At 42.3% G+C, this 23,619-nt stretch overlaps 1 protein-coding gene across 8 annotated transcripts in view; it reads left to right on the forward strand.

Moving 5' to 3' along the window:
* ALDH18A1 (aldehyde dehydrogenase 18 family member A1) overlaps positions 1-22,318 on the forward strand; it is a 33,309-nt gene extending 10,991 nt beyond the window's left edge. For 4 of the 8 annotated variants that reach the window (XM_068398067.1, XM_068398071.1, XM_068398073.1 and 1 more), the window contains 13 exons: positions 1,043-1,201; positions 1,788-1,878; positions 3,464-3,588; positions 6,829-6,973; positions 9,196-9,269; positions 9,937-10,036; positions 11,616-11,836; positions 15,617-15,754; positions 15,863-16,058; positions 16,211-16,332; positions 18,649-18,835; positions 20,338-20,433; positions 21,470-22,318. In XM_068398067.1, the coding sequence (XP_068254168.1) occupies positions 1,043-1,201; positions 1,788-1,878; positions 3,464-3,588; positions 6,829-6,973; positions 9,196-9,269; positions 9,937-10,036; positions 11,616-11,836; positions 15,617-15,754; positions 15,863-16,058; positions 16,211-16,332; positions 18,649-18,835; positions 20,338-20,433; positions 21,470-21,651 (1,836 nt within the window). In that variant the 3' untranslated portion in view covers positions 21,652-22,318. Of the gene's footprint in view, positions 1-1,042; positions 1,202-1,787; positions 1,879-3,463; positions 3,589-6,828; positions 6,974-9,195; positions 9,270-9,936; positions 10,037-11,615; positions 11,837-15,616; positions 15,755-15,862; positions 16,059-16,210; positions 16,333-18,648; positions 18,836-19,033; positions 19,329-19,430; positions 19,567-20,337; positions 20,434-21,469 lie in introns of those variants that run through there. The other 4 variants (XR_011047948.1, XR_011047947.1, XM_068398070.1 and 1 more) reach the window with 4 other exon arrangements.
* Positions 22,319-23,619: the final 1,301 nt, after the last annotated feature.

Consider the following 23,619-nt stretch of genomic DNA (forward strand, 5'->3'; position numbering starts at 1 on the left):
ACAGAAGTGTATATCCACACTTCAGAACTTGCTGTCCATCTGCTCCTCAAACCTTTCTAACTCGTGGGTGATGGTATCCCTAGCCTGGGTATTCTACTTGTGCTGGATGCTGCAACTGTATTAATTGAACTACTCTTAAACAGGCTTTGCTTATCTTAAAAGACTCTGAGAATACAGAATTGCATCAACCGTAAGGCCTTATTTGTTCAGACACTTTTAATGAATTTAGGAGCCTAGTATGAAGTCTCACTTGGAGGAACTTCTTCCTGTAATACAGTATAGCTGATACCACTAAGATGTTTACAGTATAGCTAACAATCACTATGGGTTGCGCTGGATTATAATCTTGTTCAAGGCTGCAGACAACTATTGTTCCGTCAGTTTAAAAGAATTAATTGCCTATGCCAAAAAAGTCAGTGTACGCATTGATTGTAACATTTGTGTGGTGGAGTTTGCTTAGTTCTCAAATGTCCAATGGCAGAGTAAAAATGAAAAAAAAGCCTCTTCAGAGCAGACATTGAGGGTTTTTTTTGTCTTCAAATACCAAAAAAAAAAAGGGGTGGTGTCTGCATGCAGATGGATTTAAGACCCATATTCTTTCAGAAAAGCAAGTGAGTTCTAGAGCTGAAGAGAAATCTTGAGACAAAGCATCCCATCTGCTTGCGACGGTAGAAACATTACACTGGGAGGGAAAACAAGAAAGGCAGTGTCTTGAGTAGTCTATCAAAGTGTTTAGGGTCTTAGTAGTTATCATCAGCATCTATGTTCTACTTCTGGTTTTGTTTCCAGGTTACTTCCTGGAGCCTGTGATCTGTCAGCTTGAGAAAGGCAATTATAGGCTCCAGTGGAAGTTAAGGCATATAAACCTGAAAATATTGTGGAAACAATATTTCTCACTTGTGTTCTTTATCCTTTAAGTGTGGCTTGTGTTTCTTTAGTGGCCTGAAGGGCATGACTGATCTGTTATGATACCTGCGTTTATTATGTTCTTCTCAGGAAAGCTGGTAGGCTAAGTATATGTTATTTTTTTTCCTCCTTTTAGATTTTAGTCACCAACCTGGATTTCCATGATGAACAGAAGCGTCGGAACTTAAATGGAACATTGCATGAGCTTTTAAGAATGAATATTGTCCCTATAATTAACACTAATGATGCTGTTGTTCCACCTCCGGAGCCGAACAGTGATCTGCAGGGGGTAAATGTGGGTAAAGTATTGCAAGGGGGTGGATACTGCTTGTAGATGCTACAGCACTAATGTGTACTTCACTAATGCCATAATCAGGGACCTCTGAAGCATTCAGCAGGGAAACAAACATACAAAATCAGTAATGTGGACAGAGGGTACTGCAAGACTATGCTGACCTGTCTGTTTCTGGCATGACACAGTGCTGTGGGGTAGAAGCAGGGCAGATGGTGTCTGCTCTGCCCAAAGCAAGCATGCACAGTTTGGTTTTCACTGAACAGTTGGAGTTGGAAAGGACTTCTGCAGGTCATCTAGTCCAACACCTCCACTTAAAGCAGGGTCAGTACCTCTTGGCCTGTCACTGGGCACCAAGGTGGAGATTGCAGGTACTGATCACACTGCTTGTCCTTTTTATACTGCTTTACTGCATTCCAAAAGCGTATGTACTTTCACACGAAGATCACCACCTAGTTTCCAGTGGGTGTGAACAAAGTAGCTCAGAAGGACTTCGTAGTGCCGAGGTAGCTTGCTTTTGTGTGTTGCAGCCAAATATTTCCTAGTTCCTCCCACTATTCAGTGCTGCCGATATGCATGTGCATTGCAGGTGATTAGTGTGAAGGATAACGACAGTCTGGCAGCACGACTGGCTGTAGAAATGAAGACTGATCTCCTGATTGTTCTCTCAGATGTAGAAGGTTTGTGAGTAATTTCTTCACTTTCTTGTTTTATTGAAGTACATCAGATAGTCAAACCAACCTATATTTGGGTTTTACTGATCTCTTCAGTTCTTATCTCGTACAGGGACAATTACAACATAACTCCTTGAAGCATATACCCAATGCTGATGCTGTTGCATAAACCAGACTGCCAGACTGTTGAATCTGGGTGGGCGAGAATGCATGTGAACTTGAGACTTGTTCCAGAACTCAGAATACTATGTGTACTATAGTACTTCTGCTAGCTTCTCAGAAGTTTATAATACAGTCATGAGGAGTATGCAGGACAAAGGCTATGCGTTTAGAATCAGGAGTGTAAGCCAAATACTATTCTACAATAGTTTGTTTCTTCTGGCAGCAGGTTCTGTCTTTCAGTGAATTACAGGTACGTGACAAGTCCTGGTCATTGCCTTCCAGATACCTGGTACTTGCTACCTTTTTCTGTCTCCCAGACATTTAGCTTATGCTACTCTAGTCTTCTGAGCTGTGCTGCTGTGACATAAGTGTCACCTATGCTGAAGTTCCTTTTTTAGGGAGAGGAGGGTAGTGGGTGCAGTTTCAGATCAGTGCAGTCCACATCACCCAAGTCACATAGTTTTTCATCTTCTTCAGATGGGTTTCTTTGAGTGGGTCCTGGACTTTGGCACATATTGTAGGCCCTGAGGAGGAAGGAGGTGCCTTTCCATAAACACAGTTTCTTTGAGCATTCAGCTGGATTTCGTGGTTGATTCTAGTTGAAATGGCTGTCTGAGAACAACTCATAAAAGCAATAGTCAAAACAACATGTAAAAAAAATTAACACCCAACACCCCCATCCTCCAAGCTTTTTCATTCAATGTGACATCTTGTTTATGGAAAGATGCGTGTCCTCTCCTTCCCAAGCTATCAAGGAAGGACACAGATAGTCTGTACTTGTGCTCTCTGATTTGTAATGCCAGTATTTGTTCACATAGGATTGCTGGGAAGTGTGGTGGTGGAGTTTAGGTTTAATGTGTTAGGCAAACCAGAGTGTCATTCAGCTCCAAACATAGTTACATAAAATACTAGATTTTTAAAAAAAATAATAAGAGCGTGTCTCTGTAGTGTTTTGTTCCTTCTTAGCAGAATTCATTAGTTACCCTGTTTACATGTTTCTGAATTGCCCAGTTTATTGCTGTACAACCCATCGTTCAGGAATATCATGTGAGATTTTGGTGAGGAGAACAATCCTTTGCCTGTTCAGTTGTGGGCTTGTATATGTAAGCCCTGATTTTGAACGTATAAAAGCTGTAAACTGCCTCTGTAACCTCAACCAAATGTCACTGCCTCCCAGCTTGCATGCTGCTAGTCAGCATGTGGGGTTTTGGTTTCTCACTCGTTATGCTTTTGGTAAAGCTATACTTCTTAAGTCTGCCTTTTAAGTGTTTCATGCTTTCAGTCCCACAAAAAGCAGGGTTCAGTGAAAGTTTTCAATCCTGTAAAGTAGAATTCAGCTTTTCAGCCTCACGGATTTTTTTTTTTTCCTATGGATGAGCTTTGGAGATGAGGGTATAAAATACTAACAGATTTTTATTTTTTATTTCAGGACTCTTTGACAGCCCTCCAGGATCTGATGATGCAAAGCTCATTGACATATTCTACCCAGGAGACCAGCAGTCTGTAACATTTGGAACCAAATCCCGGGTGGGAATGGGAGGCATGGAAGCCAAGGTAGAAATACGGAACATTTGTTTTGTTATTGGGAAGAAAAGGGAGATGTGGGAAAAGGAGACAGACAAGATGGTTGTGCTGCTCTTCAGATGGATCTTGACAGGCTGCAGAAATGGGCAGATGGGACCTTGTGGAGTTTAATAATGGGAAATGCCAAGTCCTACCCCTAGGGAGGAACAACTCCATTCACCGGTATGGGCTGGGGAGTTGACTGGCTGGAAAGCAGATTCACTGAAAAGGACATAGGGGTCCTGGTAGACACCAAGTGGAACATGAGCCAGCAATGTGCCCTTTGGGCAAAACAGGCCAACACTGTCCTGCGTTGCATTAGAAAGAACGTAGCCAGCAGGTCGAGGGAAATGATTATTTCCCAGTACTCGGCACTAGCGAGACCACATCTGTAGAGCTGTGTCTGGTTCTGGACACTGCGGTACAAGGACATGCATGCTACAGTGAATCCAGCAGAGAGCCATGAATGTGGTTAAAGAATTGGAGCATCTGTCACACTAGGAGAGGCTGAGAGCTAGGACTGTTTACCTCGGAGAAGAGAAGGTTTGTATGTAAATACCTGAAGGAAGGGTGTAGAGAAGACAGAACCAGACTCTTCTCAGTAGTGTCCGGGGAACAGACAAGAGGCCATGTGAATTGAAAAGAGCAACTAATGAATTACATTCCAGTACTTTGTAAAATGTGACAATTGGAACTGTATTAAGTTGGTGTTTTAAATTAAAATAAGTGTCGGTCCTCACTTCTTTCTTATGTGATAATCCACCGACTTTGGGAATCCCTGTCACTTGAATCTGATGTGATACCTCCGTCTCCTTTCTGAGTTGTTACATGTGCTGCTTGCTTCTGAAGGATATATTGGTGGAGACCAAGGTACTTCAGTTCTTGAGTACAAGATTAGTAGAGGTAGGAGGGCTGATGGTTTTTAGTGCTGTGTACAGTTGGGTGCCCTCAGTATTCACTGCTGTGAGTGCATAAACCTGGGTGTGGTGTGAGACTTCAGCATATCTCATGACGCTGGGATATGTGCTATGGTAGTATTAATTGGTGATGGTTTCCTAAGGACACTTTTGGAAGGTTGTCTGTAAAAACCGAAGTGTGTTTTGACTAAGCAGGGAAAGACCAAAGTGAAATTCTTCACCAGTTATCTTCTGTTTTATTTCCTTTTCTGAAGAATCAGGTAAGGCATAGTTAAGCGTCAGAGCGTGTCCTGGAAGGTGGCAGAAGGAGGAGGCATTTGAGTGTTTTCTTTGTAACTATAGGATGTACAGAGCTTATTTAGAAACAACTTTCCCTTGATCTGGCTTCTGGAATAGTTTAAACTATTCCAGGTATTGAGGGGAAAGCTGCCAAGGGCAGAGAGTACTTGTATTGTAAAAACAGTAAGCTATTGGAGATATTTGGGGTCTTTAAGAAAGTCTCAGTCACATAGAGGCAAATCTCAATGCTGCTGTTGTAACAAAAATTTGTTACAGTTGAGAATTGGGTGATATTTTTGGAAAACTAACATCAATAATAGAATAAACAGATGGTAGCTCAAAGTACAAATCTTGATTATCAGCATGAAACTTGAGCAAAAATGGAGCAGTTGATGGTCTTGTGGTAGTCAAGAGTTTGATGTGGGAGGCATATCTGACAGGTGGTGTCTCCCAGTGAACATGGACTGTAATACCTAATTGTGAACCATATTAGGAAAGTGTAGAAGTGAGGAAGCAGAGAAGCTTTTGCAGTAAAATAAATGCCACATAATTAAATAGAGTGGTGGGATAATGCTGTACCCATACCTTGATCGGGAAAAGAAATGAAGGAGACCACAGGCAGTACCTCTTCAGCAGGTAACATCTGGGATTTGGGTTTGTGTTTCTGTATTTTGGCATGAACCAGTGAAATGTTGGAGCGGGGGAAATTTTAGAGAAATCATGTTGTGATGCCTTAAACGATGGCTCAGGTAAGTGGAAAGAGGCTAATCTTAGGACTAATTGGTACATGGGGATTTCAAAGGACACTTACTAATAAGCTAATCCTGCTGTAAGCTTAACATTCTGTAGAAGGACTAAGCAAACTTCAGTATGCCAGTGCTGAAGTTCAGAAAGGGAACTCATGTTGCCCTTCATGTTAGGGCAATGCCTACAAAGATACTGTCCTTAAATTTCAGAGCTCTGGTTGATCATGATGCTGCCTCCTCACCCAGCCTCCGTGACAGCCTTTAGCACACAGGTGATCTGGTAGTATCATTGATTTCAGTTCCCAGTCTGTGGACATCAGATTGTTCTTGTTTCAGACTTGTTTCTTGCCTTAGATCTTATGTGTGTTGCTTCTATACATTGCTTACTATGCTGTCGTCCGACCTTTGAAGATGACTCCTAAATGCTATACTTACAGAACCCTCCTCCAAAATAACAACAAGGGGGAAGAATGCCAAATAAAAAGTGTATAATTCAAAACTGAAGAAATGCAAAGCCTTCAAATAAAGCCTACTGAAAGAAACAACTATTAAGACAATAGGTGTACTCCCACGCAAAAAGTAGAAGCAAATAAATAAAAAATCCTATGATAACATGAACAGGAAACTGAACAAAGTAGGTAAAAACTTTGTGTGGAAACCTGAGTAAGTCTTCAGCAAACATCGCTTCACCAGAGGGTTATAAACAATGAGAATACCTCTGCATCTCAAGAAGACCCATGAGGCTTTCTTAGGCTGATCAAACTTTAAGGGAGTAATTCAGACAGCTAGAGGTATTGAATAATATTTTAATGTTATACAGTAATAGCTAGACCTGAGCAAGAACAGCAGTCTGCAGTACAAGTGATATCACGTGGCCATTTAAAGTGGATCAATTACTGATGGCTCATCAATGTCAGGGAAATTGGCAACAGAATATTTTCAAAAAAGAAAATTGGGTTTCTTCAAACAGTAAGAAGAACTTGCAACATAAGGTAATGGTGAAAAAGAGCATATGACCAAAGTGCCCTTGCAGAAGTCTTGAAAAAAGCAGGCTGTTAGGAAAATTTGAAGTACGCTTATAAAGTGGCAGCTGGTTAAGGAAGGGAAGGTAGAGTGCAGATGTATGTTTTCATTCAGTGCTACATTATGGAAATTCCTGAAGTGTGTTGAATGCTCTTTGAAAGCATAAGTGATCAATCTGGAGATCAAAGTGAGCAAGAAGTCTTGTTGACGGTGGTGATTCAAATAACAAGTGAATTTCCTGGAACTGGCTCTGTCCTTCACTGTAGGTGAAAGCAGCTCTGTGGGCCCTCCAAGGAGGCACCTCTGTTGTGATTGCGAATGGAACCCACCCAAAGATCTCGGGTCATGTCATCACAGATATTGTGGAAGGGAAAAAAGTTGGAACCTTTTTTTCAGAGGTAAAACCTGCAGGTAAGTACAGAGGTAATGTGTACATCGGGAGTTGTAGAGTTTTCCTGAAAGGTTAGAGGTAAAATCTGGCTAGACTGACACAACAACTGGGAAACCACAGTCTGCTTGAAAAATGGGTTTTGAAAGGTATTTTGTAAAGTAGGAATAAAAGATGTTGAATCATCTGCTCTGGTTCCCTCCAGCTGATAAACTGCTGCATCAGACTTGTATTTGAAGAATGCAATGAGTAGAATTTTTACCATTTTTAGTCTTAGGGGTTATCATCTAGTATTGAAGATTTCAGCGTGAAAATTTGGACACAAAATGTGCTGCTGAACTAAGATAGTGTTTAGTTTTATTTCTTATCATAAATTCCTTTTATGATGCAGTCTTCTGGTATAGTGGGTAGGAGTGTTTTCCTGCCACTACGTGGCTGGGACGGTGTAACAATCGCTGGAGAAAGAGCAAAGATCCGTGACCTTAGCAGAATAAGACAAGTACGGAGTGAAGCTTTTTGACTTGCGCTTTAAGCCAAGCAAATTTTTTTGTATATAATAATCCTCAGAGGATTTATTGTATGAATTTGTCCAATCATCCTTTGAACCCATGTAAAGACTTAGCATCCACAGGGCTCTGTGTCATGATAGTCAAGAGCCTTACCTAGAGATCCCCCCTGAGCCGCCTTCTCCAGGCTGAACTGTCCCAGCTCGCTCAGCCTTTCCTCATAGAGATGCTCCAGTCACTTAGTCATCTTTGTGGCCCTTTGTTGGACTCTCTCCACAGTGTACATCTCTCTCTTGTACTGGGGAGCCCAGAACTGGACACAGCACCCCAGATATGGCCTCACCAGTGCTGAGTGGAGGGGAAGGATCCCCTCTCTCGACCTGCTGGCAGCACTCCTCCTGAGGCAGCCCAGGACACTGTTAGCTGCCTTTGTGGCAAGGGCATGTTGCTGGCCTGTGTTCAGCTTGGTGTCCACCAGGACCCCCAGGTCCTCCTCTGAAAAGCTGCTTTCTAGGCAAAAGTGCGATAGTGGCACTTTTCGGTTACTCCCACTATAATAAATTTGTATCAGCAGTAAAGCTTTTCATCTTGTGACCCCCTTCTGAGTCACTCACAAATATGGCAAACAGCAAAAGTCCCTGTGGAATTTAACTGGCACTCGGCTGCTGTTGTGTCAAGTGTTTACTCCAGTCCTCTCTTTGTCTTCTGTCTTCCAAAGAACACACTTTGGAAATTCAAATAACTTTTTAAAATCAACTATATCTGCTTACATAGATGTCACTTTTCTCAAAGAACACCAAAACATACCATACTTTGTAAAGTATGACTTCAATTTAAAAAGCTGTTTTAACACTTCTTAAATTAATCTAATTGATCATGTGCCCACAAGTTCTTTTCTTACGCTTCCCACTATACCTCTTGATATTTTCCATAACATTGGAATTCTTGCTCTGGCAATTTCCACTGGACCTTTCTTAAACAGAAGTTGGGTCATATTTATCACCTTCGAGTCATCTCTTTTACAGGCAATTTCAGGAGGTTTAAACATCACAACCTAGTTTATCCATGAGCTACTTGTGAACTCTTTGGGGAAATGCTACCTGAACCTGGTGACTTGTTTTGAAATGGAAACAGAAGTAACCTTTTCCTGTCATTTCAGTCTGAGACAGATTCTTTGAGGTCCTGCCAGGAAAAAAAAAGAAAAAAAACCCCACCTTTCTTCCATAGGAACCCTTCTAAAATGCACACAGGGAGAGACAGAGGGAAAGCAATTTTTCTATGAGCTGTTACTCAGATTGGGTTTTGGTTTCCATTATTGTTTGTACATTCCCGTGCTATTTTGTAATCCTTTCTGTTTTCCTCAGTTGGATATTTAAACTTTTCAGTTTGCCTCCTTTCTTTCAGTAGCCTACCATGCCCTGAGACTTAGCTCTCCTGGTGTTATTTTGCCCTTTGTCAAGTGTTTTTGATAGATGGTGCACACTTGCTTCTGACGTGGTGAGCTTACAGAATCCCTGTGATGACTCTATGGCTGGGGACCATAGCAGGGTTTTTGTGTCAGGTACAGATTTTCCTGTTTTAGCACACAACAGATTTCTTGAATATGTCTGTTTAAGACTCTGTACCTGTTTTCCTGCTTTGAGCAAAGAATCAGAACATGGAAGGGCTAGCGTTCACTTCCACATGTGCTGTTACTTCCTCTGCATGGCATATTTTTGTTTTGTTTTTTTTTTTTGCAGGTCCTACAGTAGAGCAGCAGGGTGAGATGGCTCGAGCTGGTGGCAGGACTCTGGCGGCTCTACAGCCTGAGCAGGTGACAGAACAACGTGGTCTCACTTGTTGAGCTCGTGAATGTGTGGCAAGTTTTACAACATGGATTTGTAACACAAATGGGACCCTTGGGACAAGAATCTATTCTTTGGCTGATGGATCCATCATTTGGATTGTAGCACGCTTAAAGGGATGAGAAAAGCAGAAAGATAATGTCCCTTGGGGCTATGAAGTAATATATGCTTTCGTGTGGGGTTTTAAAAATTTTAATAGCATTGAATATCACACAGAAATTAATTGTAATCAGAGCTGCTGAAGAATTGACTGTAGTAACTTGCTCCATTCACTCCTGTATGTAGTGTATGCAAAAGAGGAGCTGTGGACAATCAACTACTGGTCTGCAGCTGGGTAGGTAAAATGTGGCATCTGTTGTGGAGAAGACAAGGTGGTCTTAAAGGAAGAACATTGTGGGTTTGGTGAAGAAGGCTGGGCATGGAAAGCAAGATAATAAAAAGCAAAGTAAAGGCTGAAGCAGTGTTCAACTTCATTTTTCAATGTGTTACAAGGTGGAAAAATGAGCTGGCCCCAAGTATTCAGGGAGTCGAGACAGTGCGAAGATGTGGTCAACATAAATGGGCTGAAGGGGACCAGATGTCAAATAGCATGGACTTTGTGTAAGAAGTCAGTTCAGAAACTGTTTTCTCTTTCAGAGAGCAGAGATTATTTATCATCTTGCTGACTTACTAACTGACCAGAGAGAAGAAATTCTTTTGGCAAACAAAAAGGACTTAGAAGAGGCTGAAAATAAAGGTAGTAGTTCAAGTCCTTCTGTGGTAATCCTGTTGTCTTGAACCTCTCTGGCCTTGAAATAAATGAACAAAACTAGAATCTTCTGTCACCTGGGATTGGGTAGTATGGCTGTCACAGATTAGTGAACCCAGGACCTTGAGAGCTTGTCAGTGTAAACAGCTGCAGGTTCCTTAATTACGTAAAACAGATGCCTTCTTCAGGGAAGATACTGAGGCCTTGCAAAACAGCAAGCAGTGTATTGTAAAAAAAACCCCACCTATACAAATTAGTGCTCCGTTTTGCCAGAGGAAGTTCACTTTAGGAATGAAATACAACAAACATCATCTCGGTTATTGTCATGCATGAAGTGAATATTTTCTGGGCTGGTTAAGAAAATGTTTGGCTCCTGAGGGCAAGGCTGTCATCTCTATATTTAAATTGATGCTCTCCAAAAAGAACCGTGTCCGCTTCTGATTGGGGAAGTTTCTCTTTAGATGGCTTGGATTAAACCCATTCTTCTGTGTTAGACTGATGCATTCATTAAGAAGTTGGGATTGGGATGTGTACGTATCGGGATAGTAAATGTATGAAAATGACACATCATGAATTGCAATACTTTGTGGAAGACACCAAGGAACTGTTTTTTACTGACCAATGTACTCGAGGTGACGATCCTGGGTTAACTTACTGTCTGAAGGTGTTCAGACTAGAAAATTCAGGCAGTTCTTGCCCAGTCTAAACAGAAATGCTGTGCATTTGTCTATGCTTTGGAATTTCTATCTGTAAAATACAAAGATGAAATTATTGCCTGAACCTGCCAGAGATACTGCAAGGGTAGGAATTTGTAAGAAATTCAGACATATAGAATGGTTTGGGTTGGAAGGGACTTTAAAGCTCATCCAGTTCCAACCCCCCTGCCACGGGCAGGGACACCTTCCACTAGACCAGGTTGCTCCAAGCCCCATCCAACCTGGCCTTGAACACTGCCAGGGAGGGGGCAGCCACAGCTTCTCTGGGCAACCTGGGCCAGGGTCTCACCACCCTCACAGGAAATAATTTCTTGCTTATATCTAATCTAAATCTCCCCTCTTTTCGTTTAAAGCAGTTACCCTCATCCTGTCACTGCTTGCCCTTGTAAAATGTCCTTCTCCGGCTTTCTTGTAGGCCCCCTTTGCAGCACAAAGGAATTCCAGCCAGTAAGTCAGCTTCATCAGGGGCCCAACTTAAATGCCTCCATGCAAACGCACGTAGCATGGGGAATAAACAAGAGGAGCTTGTTATATAGCTTGTTTATATATTCTGCTATATAAATAGCAGAAATAGGACAAACCTTATGTTTGTGCATGTTGATGTTGCTTCATGTACAAATCACTTAAACTGCATTAAGTGAAAATGTGGTGGTGGGTGAAATGATTGTCACATTTGAGTGGTTTTATTGTTGCTGCCGGACTTAATGCTGTGCATTTTTCATCTTGGGTAGATTTCTCGCTAGGGTGTGGGAAATACCTGAATTTTCCTTAGGTTCACCGCTTGTTTAAGTTGCTTTTCCTTGAGCCTAGTCAGACCAATCTCTCTCAGCACAATTTTTTCTTTCTTTTAGGGAGATTGGCACTTCCTTTGTTGAAACGTCTGAGTCTGTCTACATCAAAGCTGAACAGCTTGGCTATTGGTCTGCGTCAGATTGCAGCATCCTCACAAGACAGCGTTGGCCGTGTAATTCGGCGAACGCGAATAGCAAAAGACCTGGATTTGGAGCAGGTGACAGTGCCTATTGGTGTTCTTCTCGTGATCTTTGAGTCCCGTCCTGACTGTCTTCCACAGGTACGTAAGGAGGGCAAATTACACCGTTGTGAATTCTTTGATGACAAAAGAAAGGGTATTTCTGTTGGTGAGCAATTGTGAGGCTGCAAGAAGTCTTGTCTCAAAGGACTCTTGCTTGGATTCTTCTAAAATTGATTTTGTTGGCATCCCTGTTTTTCCTACAGAGATTTTCTCAGGACTTGCTTCTGCAGTGTTCAGAGTTATTCAGGCCTGTTTTTTTGTTTTAAATCCAACATAAAGAAGGAGTCATCTTACATTCAGATGGTGCAGTTCCTGCATGGGTTTTATGAATGTATGTTCAGTGCCTAACTCACAGCTTGGGAGGCTCCTACCAGTGAGCACTTGTGTTATCTGTCCATGCTGCATACAGCTGACCTGCAGGCTGGGATTAAACAGGAACTGTTTAATACAGATCCTAGTAATTAATTGTAACTGTTAGGAAACATGATTAAAAATTTTTCAAAAAAGGCTGAGCGCAGAAAGCACAGAAGTTCCAGGCTTTGAGTGGTCTGTCCTGTACTGATACTGCTTGTGTGCAGTGAGGCGGAATGATAGCCTTTACTCAGTTGTAGTGCGATGGGTGTGAGGAAGAATGGTATTCTGTGTTCTTAAGTACTGAAGCTGCTGGACAGGCTAGTGAAAATCTCGAATAGTGTACTGTGAATGTCATTTATCTTGTGCCAGGAATAAGGCAGGCATCTTAAAGGCAAATACCTTCATCTGCAGTGCTGTGTGGGAGTATTGCTGTGAGTAAATGCTGTTATAATGCATGTAAATGCGGGGGCTGAACTAACATTGCAGAGGCCACTTTGATCTTATTTTCTAGCTGCTGACTACTTTACTGAACAACTGTAGTAGATTTTTAAAAGAAAACAAAAAAACTTCATTATCAACACTATTTCCCACAATTAACACTAGGTGTCTAGGAAGACTGATTGAGAAGTTCTTTAATGTATGAGCAGGTGTTTGAGGAGAAAGTGATGGGTACAGGCACTTCAAAAGGAGGTGAGACTCAGCCAGTGGACAGCTTGGTACTTCATGCCTGAATTTTGTGAGTGGTCCCCATTTCATACTGAAAGGGAGCATGCTCTAGGCAAAGTTCCTGTGAAGCGAAAAGGCAGCAGTCTCCTTTGTCTACCATTATTAGCTCCTTGCTGCTAGCTCTGTTCCTCACAGATAACCAGTATGTTTCCTTGTTGAATTCTAGTTTGTCTTCCTGGACTTCAGCCCTGGTCTATTGCCTTGCGTAGCTGATGTCTCTCTCTTTGTCCTCCCCTTTATCTTATCTTAAAACTTACATTAGACTGACTCTTGCTGTCTTTTTCACCTCTTCATTTTACAGACTTGGAATAGCTTGTCTTGGTGGTTGCTTTTCTTCCTGCCAGCCTCTTGTCCTCATACTCGCATCAGGTTCTCTGATGCAACTTCAAAGGATCATCTTTGATGCCTCTGCATTTGAATTGCATAGTTCCTGCCCCATGCTGTAGCTGATGGTCTCTGATTGCAGAGGAGCAGTTCCTTGCTCTTACAGTTTACCACCGCATCTCATGCTTGTTTGGGTAAACAATTACAGGGGAAATTTGATTTCGCCCTGGAAGAGAGCGTGCTCGATTTGCTCCCTGGAGACAGCTTATGTGGAGTTGGGTCAGTGCTCAGAGTTCAGTCTTGAGTTGCAGTAAAGGTGAAACAATTGTGGATTATCAGTTAAGATTTAATAAGCTTCTAACAAGCATATATAAATAGCATGTTTGCCTCTAATACTTACAAAGCCAAATTGTGAGCATCTTTCACAGACTGCTTCCTATAGATGCCACCAAATCCGATTGTTGCTCTGAAGTATAGTCGTGCTCTACTATTCTTTGAAGGGACTGAACTGTTTTGAAATCCCTTATCTTCTACCCTTCTTTTAATCACAAGGTTTTTTATTTTTGTGTCGTAACTCTTGATTTTTTTTTTTATTTGTTTCAGATCAGTTTATAACCTCTCTTAATATCATGCCTGCAGAGCAGAATTCTTTGTTTAAATAAGCTTATTTGTTTAGATTTCCCTTGTGGTACTGACCTTTGGAGAGGCAGATACAAGATACTTTCAAAATACAATCAGACTGCTTTTTAGTGTCTAGTTTTGTAAGACAGAAAGACAGACTATCTAGTAAGGCAGGCTTCCTAGACTATTATACTTTAGTGTATTTTTCTGAAGTATTTCTTATTTTTCAATATTATTTTCAAACTGCTGACAGCAAATGAGGTAGAATATCAAACATTGTGATTGTTGTTACTCATTTGATATTAGAAGGGGAAAGGAGGTGATCTGAGGAGATGTATCTGATGGACTTAATATTTTTCTGTATGAATCAGCATCTAAAGTGTACCACTAAGCTAACTGCTTGTTAGATGTGAGCCTGGCTAATTGCGGCATCCACAGCTCAACAGCATAAATCGATATACTAGTGAGTGAAGGTTTGCTGATGATATGTACAGATGATGATGATACCTGTGATCTTTCCCAGAAGATAGTAATGCAGTAAAATAACTTCAAATGCTTAATTTGCTCATTCTAAAAGGTTCTGGAGAGGGGGTGATTTTGTTTTCTAAGGGAGTGTATGCTATTTTTTTTTTCAAACAGGTGGACAAATTGTGAGGCCATTGTGAATGGGATTGGCATGAGGAAGACAAAAAGGGATACAAAAGTAAAATAAGTCTGGGAAGAGAGCTTTATCATGTCGGACATACTCCTGCTAGACGAGAACAACAAACTGAAACAAACAATTAAAAAACCTACCACCAGCCCTCTGTTAAAGAGGTTTTCAGTTTAGTGGGGAAAACACCCATAAGAACTAGTGTCTGGAGACTGAACGAATTGAGTATATGTTTTCAACAGCAGAAGTAATTTTTTAATCTAATTTCCAAAAAGTGGTGGTTTCTTTGGAGCATTTCTTTGAAATACAGTCTAGTTGTGTTGCTGGACCTAAATGGATGAAACCTGGCACCTTAAACAGAAAGGCAAAAGTATCAGTCATAGAATCAAAGAATCACAGAACAGTTTGGATTGGAAGGGACCTTAAAGATCATCCAGTTCCAACCCCCTGCCACAGGCAGGGACACCTTCCACCAGACCAGGTTGCTCCCAGCCCCATCCAGCCTGGCCTTGAACACTGCCAGGGAGGGGGCAGCCACAGCTTCTCTGGGCAACCTGGGCCAGGCTCTCACCACCCTCACAGGAAAGAACAGTTCCGTCTGGTTATAAACATGAGAGCAAAGTGATAGAGATGATGCTGGGCCTATTGTCTAGAAGGTTTTTTTATTTCCCCACACTTATGGCAAGCATTGTCTACTTCTGACTTCTGTTTTAGATAGCACGATGAAAATATTCTTCCTGCTCATAGGAAGAGCTCATTAGCCACTTTCTGCCAGAACGGTTAGGGACAAGAGTTCTTGCACCTAGAATTATTCTCCTTGGGGTGATTGTCCACACAGCTACTCAATTCATACCAGAGCCTGAGTCCAGGGTTTCCTCTGACTTGTCCACTGCAGTCTCCCCCTGGCAATAGTACCCAGAAACTCAAGTTTTTCCTGAAACACTAACACACCTCATTTCTGGAGTTAAATGTGCTGTTACTTGTAGTGATTTTTTGGTGTCATAAAATGAAAACTGTAGATGAACATTGAGTAAATCAACAGGATTAAAAATCCCGTTCTTAATCTATTTTGTGGGTGTTATTCCGACAGAAGAGATAGATTACTTTGTTGTTTTTTTTTTTAATAAATGCTTTTCTGACAGGTGTCCGCTTTGGCCATAGCCAGTGGAAACGGCTTACTGCTTAAAGGAGGGAAAGAGGCAGCACATAGCAACCAAATCCTTCATCATCTGACACAAGAAGCGCTCTCCATTCACGGAGTCAAAGATGCGGTGCAACTAGTAAGTGCCTAGAATTAAACCAGCAATTTCTTGCTATGATATGTGTAAGAAGTATGGGCAGAACTTGAGAGTTCACGCCACAGACTGTTTATATTGCGACTGCCACAGGTGAACACAAGAGAGGAAGTGGAAGATCTCTGCCGTTTGGATAAGCTGATAGATCTAATCATTCCACGTGGTTCATCACAGCTAGTCAGGAATATCCAGAAAGCTGCTAAGGGAATCCCAGTGATGGGACACAGCGAAGGGATCTGCCATGTGTACGTGGACACGGATGCCAGCGTTGAGAAGGTCACACGAATAAGTAAGCTGGGAGAGGGTGACTTGAATCTCATGGGTGTAATTGAATTTCGTATTTAGAGTATGCAATATGGTTATGGTAATTGTTAATTCATATGCTGTTTAAAATCTTTGTCACAAATGTTGTGTAACCAATTATCTACTCTTAAACCTCAGTCAGAGACTCAAAGTGTGAATATCCTGCTGCCTGTAATGCTCTGGAAACTCTCTTAATTCATCGAGACTTGCTGAGAACCCCGTTGTTTGATCAGATCATAGACATGTTGAGAGTAGAACAGGTTAGTCACTCATACTTACTTGTGTTTTGTTTTGTGGGATTTTTTTCTAACACTTTAGAAGCATTTGGTCTGGGTGGCGTAGCCCTGTTTAGTTTTAGATGGCATAACACTTAAGTTATCCATATGTCTCTTTGTACACGTAAATGAACTTACAGAGAACTTTCTCTGCCTCTCCACACAACCCCAAGTTTTTCCATAGAAATTATCTGAAAGCAGCTTCTTCAGGACAGCTATGTGCCATTATTAGGATACAAATACTTTCTTTTATATAGCAAAAATCATCTGCCTTAGAAGAGCATATACGCAACCCTTTCTCTGCCCTTCTTAATTCTGACTTAATTGCTGTTAACCTCCCAGATGCAAAGCCTCTACTTGAATCTGTTCATTTTGCTTCTTCTCCAAGTGAATTCCCTTTCTGGTTTTCTCCTTTCTGAATTTGCTTCATCCATGTTGTTTTTTAAACTTTTCATCTTGTATGCCCTTTATCCCCACCCATTTTCCCTCCTAGTATGTCAAAGGAACAGCAAAAGGCCAGTATACTAAGTAGCTGTCTTGACATGGGTAGTGTTTTGTCAGTAAAGGTAGCAGAGATGCATCAGGAGAGAAATATCCATGAAGTAGTGTGAATTGCACGTAAATCAAGGATTTTCACACAGCAGTATGTATTTGGCAAAGAGTGTACAGGCAGTGATTAATGCAGGTAAGATAGAGAGGCCATATGTTTTCGTGATGTTGAAAGGGGCATAGTAAAAAAAGCTGATAGGTAGTCAGGAGCAAGTCCTCACGTCATGGATTTTTTTCATGTCTTGTTTGGTTGTTTCTTGGGAAGAGTAGAGCAAAGGCTAGATCTCTGGATTTTGGATGGGAGAAATGTGAGGACCTAGTGCATTTCCACCACCACCCACCCAGCTCCTAGTACAGTGGGGAGCATGTTAGCTCTGTCTAATCTGACCTGACAACAAGAAACATGCAAATATTGGGCAGGATTGTGCAATTAAAGTAATTTATAGTTGCACAAGAAAACGCCATTTTACAGATACCTTCTGAAAAGCTTTCAGATTTCAAATTTTGCAGACTTGTGCCTTATTTCCCATTTATGTTTGTCCTGTCAAAATTTCCTGTGTGTCATTTGCATGGGGATATCTCTGCTCTGTCAGTTCTAAATTATCTCTCATGGTTTAGGTGTCTCGGCTGCTATGACTGAACTTAGAGGCTGATAATACGTTAGATCTTTATAACAAATGAAAAATATCTGCGTGACTTTTCTTGTTTTGGACCCAGTAACTCCTTTGTGTCTGAAACACACTTCAGAAAGGGCTGGTGTCAGGGTAAAAGCTGTTCAAGATCTGAAGTCTTTTGTGGGTGCAAACTTGGAAGCATTCCTGTAGTTATTCTCTGCACTGAAGTTGCTTTCTTAAAACAAGAGCTGGCTGCAATGTTTTAGGTGTTTTCCTGGTACTAGCGTTGTACTGTCCTCCTGCCTGATGACTTTCTAAGTGGTGCAATTGCTGTAAATAATTTGAAATGAGTTCTGAACTAGGAGCGTGTCACGGTAGGTAGCCAGCCTGGCACGTCAGCTATTGTGCCGTGTCGCTAGTTCACCAATCTGCTAAGTTTCCCAAAGTGTAGGCTTATATTTCTTACACTGCACACAGTGAACATCTGATTCACAAATGTTGGGGCTTAACCCCAGTCAGCAGCTAAGCACCATTCAGCCACTTGCTCACTCTACCCTGCCCAAAGTGGGACAGGGAGAAGAGAATAAGAGGAGCAAAAGCAAGGAACCTTGTGGTTGAAGGAAAGATAGTTTGATAAGTGAAGGAAAGAGGAAGAAGAAGGGAGAAGATGGAAAAAATAACCAAAAAACCCAACCCCCAAAAATTCCCACAAGTGAGGCAAAGCTAATTACTCACATCTGTCACAAGCAGACCAATGCCCAGCCACCTTCTTCAAAAATCCCCTCCCCTCAGTTTGTACTGCTGCGTGTGACGTTATATGGCAGGGAATGTCCCTTTGGTCAGTTCGGGTCAGCTGTCGTGGCTGTGTGCCCTCCCAGCTTCCTGCACTCTCCCAACCTTCTTGCTAGGGGGACAGAGTGGGGGGAAAAGGAGAATGCCTTGATACCGTGCAAGCTCTGTTCAGCAACAGCCAAAACATTGGTGTGTTTTCAACACTCTTTTAGTCATAAGTCCAAAACGTAGTACCATAGGGACTTCTGTGAAGAAAATTAACTCCATCCCACACAGAGTATGAGAAGCCACACTTTCACCTGGAAGGCATTGGTACGATCAGCACAAAATGTTTCTGGTATTGCAGGTGAAGATTCACGCTGGCCCAAAGTTTGCATCTTACTTGACGTTCAGCCCTTCAGAAGTGAAATCTCTCCGCACAGAATATGGGGACCTGGAGTGCTGCATTGAGGTGGTGGACAGTGTCCAAGAGGCTGTTGAACACATCCACAAGTACGGAAGCTCTCACACGGATGTTATCATCACAGAGAATGGTTAGTGATCGGTCTGCTTCCTTAAGCTACTGGTTTGGTTTGACTGCCGATTCTCGGTGTTAGTGTAACTACTTGCATTGCAGTAGTTGTTCTTCTCTTGGGTCTGTAGTAGGCATAACCAACTGGAGGCCTATGAGCTAAATGTGCCTACAGTCCTGTTTAACTCAGAGAAAACATGTTGTGTGGCCCTTTTTCCAGGATCTTAAGGAATGTGCTTGAGCAGTTGGCCGATGGCAAGTCAGCACATGCTCTTGCCAGGTAAATTGCTTTGTGTTCCTGTATTGCGCAGACTTACTGCATCAGAGGGTTTTGCAGGAACATCTCCTGAATCCTGGAGATGTCCTTAGACCTCTGAAGGCTGATGAGGTGGGCTTCTAGAGTACCTCACTGGAAGGAGTAGGGATTGTAGGGAAGATCATACTTTAACCATTTTGTCTTCCCATGTCATTTTTATATCCTGCAAACAAGGGCTTCAAATGTTTTCCCCCTACCTCTCCCAGTCCTTCCCACTTCTGCATCCCTAGTATAAAAGCTGCATTTATCTCAGTTCACGGTTTCTTGCCTCTTTGTTGTGGACTTGTGTTCCTTTGTGCAGCTCTGTGCTGCTCCCATCCCTAGCACCTGTCCTGCGTGCAGTTTGAACACTGTGCCAGCTCAGAACCTTGCTAGAGCTGCGCCTAGCCAAAGGTTGACTCTCAGACCAAGCCTGGAACTCCTGAGGAGCAGCTGCAGTAAGTTCATGTTGATTTGCGGCTGATCAGCATGTGAGTCAAGCAGACTTCTGTTTCTGTACCTCCTGCTGAGCTTAAATGAGTGTCACTAAAAGGCATGCATTTGATACCGTAACCCACTGCCACGGGTCCTGGCGCACTAGTGAGTTGCTAGGGAGTCTGCAGGAAACAGAGCTGATCTTTAATGTTCATCTTGTCACTAAGGGTGACTGACCTGCTCACAGCCTTACGGAGAACAGAGTCTTCCAGAGGACCAAGACTTGCATAACTCAGAGCTTGCTCAGGTCTCGCATGTTCTGTGTTAAACTGGTTCAGTCAACTGATTTCATGTGGTATTTCTGCATTGTATTTCCCAAGTATTACCTATAATAGCAATTTAGTTTAGGATGTTTCATTATCTGGAACAATTCCATGTTTGAGATGAACGGAGAGCTGACTGTAGTTTAATTGTCTCGGTTTGACTGCAAAATGTTGTTTGGGGCAGCTGTCTGTGGGTTCGAGACTGGATGTATTTAGAATTAGACATCTTTTTGCTTTCTTCTAATCTTTGCAAGCTTCTTGTAACGTTTGCAGCTGTGTCTACTCGATAAGCATACTGGGAGGAAGGTATAAATGAACATGTCTTAGCCCAGGCTGTTTAAATACTGTCTGATAAGGTTGCATGTGAAAGTTGTATTGTTTCATCTGTTCACTGTATTATGGTGTGTTTATTGGAGTGTATGATCATTCTGTGTGTACTGGATTTTATTTTTCTCTCTGCCTCTTTTCCAGAGAAAACGGCAGAGTTCTTCCTCCAGCATGTGGACAGCGCTTGTGTTTTCTGGAATGCCAGTACCCGATTCTCTGATGGTTACAGATTTGGACTTGGTAAGAGAGAAAATACCACAGGGATGTGACTGCAGCATTTGCTGTTGTGTGAAAAGTGTGGCAGTCTGAATCCGGGAAGACCGGATTAGTCTCTGATCTTACTGTCTAATATAATGTTTTCAGGAAAAGTACTGTAGGAAAAGTTGGAGCCTAGACATTTCATCCACGTGGAACAGCAGATAGTTTAATTTAATCTCTTTCCTGACAGAACTAGCTAATACTGCTATACAGACTATGTAGATTAATTTAGCAGTAGGGAACAAAGATGTTTTGGATCCTTTGAAGCTCTATTTAGTCAGAATAAAATATGTTGCATACATGTAATGATAGAACAATGCAACACAGGATCTGAAATCGGTGAACAGTTTTTCTTTTGTTTATCTTTCTAATGATGCTGTAAAGAATGCCATGCTTTGCTCCTGCTGGGCAGACTGAGCTGCTGCCCAGTGTGCCAGCCCTGCAGTGTTGAGGAAGGAAAGGCAGGAACCAAACTGGGTATCAGTTGCTTAAATAAAGAGGTGCACCTACTGTGAATTGCAGAAGACAAGGGAAACATTCTTTCCTGAGGTAGAAACTCAGAAATCTCCATAGCAGGCTATTACTGGGTCAGCTGGAACATTCAGTGTTCCGTGTGATTAAAAAATTGTAGTTAGGGTCTTGCACTATCTCCTCAGTATGATAAAAAAGGAGATAAGATCAGAGTCTTGACTAATTTAGCTTTTTTTTTTTTTTAAAAAGGATTAAGTCCTCAGGAAACAAGTGTAAGATCCATGTAAGAGATACCTATCTCTTTATCTCTAAAAGTAATTTTGTAGCAGCCAGAAGTATAAACATTACAATTTATAATGTAATATTTAAGCTCCTCTAACTGTTAAATCAGAACAAGTAAACATAATTTCTGGCATTTGGAGAGGAACAGAGAAAGGCAGGTCACTGAAAGGCAGGCAGGTGTTTTTACATAAAGGTGCAAAACTGCTTAGTATGAAGTGGACATCTTTTGAGTATTAACTACCTTTATCTTGTGTGTTTCCTGCAGGTGCTGAAGTGGGAATTAGTACTTCTCGTATCCATGCACGTGGACCAGTGGGAATTGAAGGACTCTTAACTACAAAGTGGTTGCTGAGGGGGGACAATCATGTTGTTTCTGACTTCTCAGAGCATGGGAGCATGAAGTATCTTCATGAGAGCCTCCCTCTCCCTCAGAGAAATACCAACTAAGAACATCAAGGCAGGGGGGAAAACCCAGGGGTATAAATATTTCATGAAGATGTTCAGACTTCAGGGTGCTCTCTGGGGAAGGAGTTTGTTTTTCATCTTCAGGAACATTGTTCTCTGTCACTGTGTGTACAATGAATACAAAATGATCCCATGTGTGAGATTTCCTTTTTCCTTGCCTCTTTCTATTTCCTTAGATAGTATCTACAAATTGACCTCACTTTTCCCAGAGACAGACTTCTTCAAAACATGCAGGTAACATAAGGAAAGATTTACATATCTGCTGCTTTCCTTTTTTATCCCAATGCTCCCTATAGCAAATATGCTTGGTAAAGGAGCTTTTTTTTTTAATATAAGTCTTTGTTTTATTCAAATCTGTTCCAGAGAACAAACTTGATAGGTTATTTTTTCTTCAGTCTTCTGATCACGGCAGCTCGTGAAAGCCGGAAAGTTTTACACTTTCTTTGTATTGGATCACTCCTATGATAAGGGGATAGATGTTCCAAATGCATAGTAAGATTTTGATCAAGAAACCTTTTATATCTAATTTCTTTGTATTGTTGACTATTGTAGATAAATAACACAACTGTCTACTACATGAATTTTGATACTTACTTGTACCAAAGGTTTATTTTTCTTTGGTTTTATATAAAACCACCTTCCCCAACCCCTCCTCTGAAAGCAATACTGCTTCGACGTTGGCTTTTCCTGAATAAAGCTCTGAAGGAACACTTCCCTCCATGCACTGCAGTGGGTCACGCGTGTGCCCAGCGTGGCAGAGCGCGGGGCGCGCTTCCCTCCCCGCAGGCACCGGTGAGGCGGTGGGGACGCTTCCGTAGCCGCAGATGTCTTCTGGTCGCTGGAGGCGGCATGGCAGGGGAGCCCAGCCCCGCACCGGGGGACCCCGACAGACCCTGCCCGGAGACAGTGAGGGGGCTTTCCCCAGCCTTGGCATGCCCTGGGGGCCCTGCTGTCCTCTCCATGGCTGCTGGCCCCAGGGACACGGCTGGGGCGGCGGGCAGGCCCTGGGGCAGGATGGCGCCGCTGGGACACGCGTACCTGAGAGTGCTGGCGAGGCACAAGGACGGTTGAAGCGGATCGATCAAACAGATTTAAGGATATTTTGAATCAGGCATGATAAATGCAACCCTAAGAGAGTTACCGGAGAGCTGTTACTGGGGAAGCAGGAAGAGGGAGGAAAAACGGATCCCCCACAAGCGCCCCAGGTACCTGGAGGCCTCCCTAACCAGGTAAAGCTTGCCTGGCCCTGCTCACCCCACCCAGCAGCATCCTGCAGGACCCATATGCACTCAGCATCTCTCTGGGATGGAACCCCCACGCTGACCACCTGAGGCAACCCCCGCTTCTTCCACCTTGCACGCTTCTCCCCCACCCTCCCCCCACCCACCAAAACAGCCCCTAAAAGTTCTGAAACCATCCATAAATCCTGTACAAAGCCCCAGATGAGCTCCCCACCTGGCCCCAACACTGAAATACTCCATACTCTGCTCCAACTTTTTCACCGACTGCAAAACCTTCCCCGAAGCCTGTCCCATTGCCTCAGAAAAACCATAAATGCTGCCCTAGCAGTAGCAGCAAGCTAGCCCTCGAGTACACCTTATTCTTATATAATATGTCATTAGAATCAATTAGGGGAAACAGTGATATTGCCAGGAACTTCTACAGAAGGAGGAGTTCCAGCGTGGACTAAAATAACTTCTGTTAAAAACTGCATGTTTTTGTCTCTCAGGTGGGGCACGGAGGAAAAGGTAATCCATTCCTACCCTGTAGCTACCATTGACCGTATTTGGTGTAGCTTTACTTTGGTTGTTTCTGTTTTGTTTTGTTGTATCATATATGCATATGACCTATATGTAATACTTTTTAGAGTAATTGGCATAGCTGAGTTGAAGAACTCACAAGAAGGTAAACCAGCTGGAGAATAAAATTAAGCAGATCAAACTCTAAGAT

This window comes from Nyctibius grandis, chromosome 4 (genome assembly GCF_013368605.1).
Source record: "Nyctibius grandis isolate bNycGra1 chromosome 4, bNycGra1.pri, whole genome shotgun sequence".
In the NCBI taxonomy this organism is placed as follows: domain Eukaryota; kingdom Metazoa; phylum Chordata; class Aves; order Nyctibiiformes; family Nyctibiidae; genus Nyctibius; species Nyctibius grandis.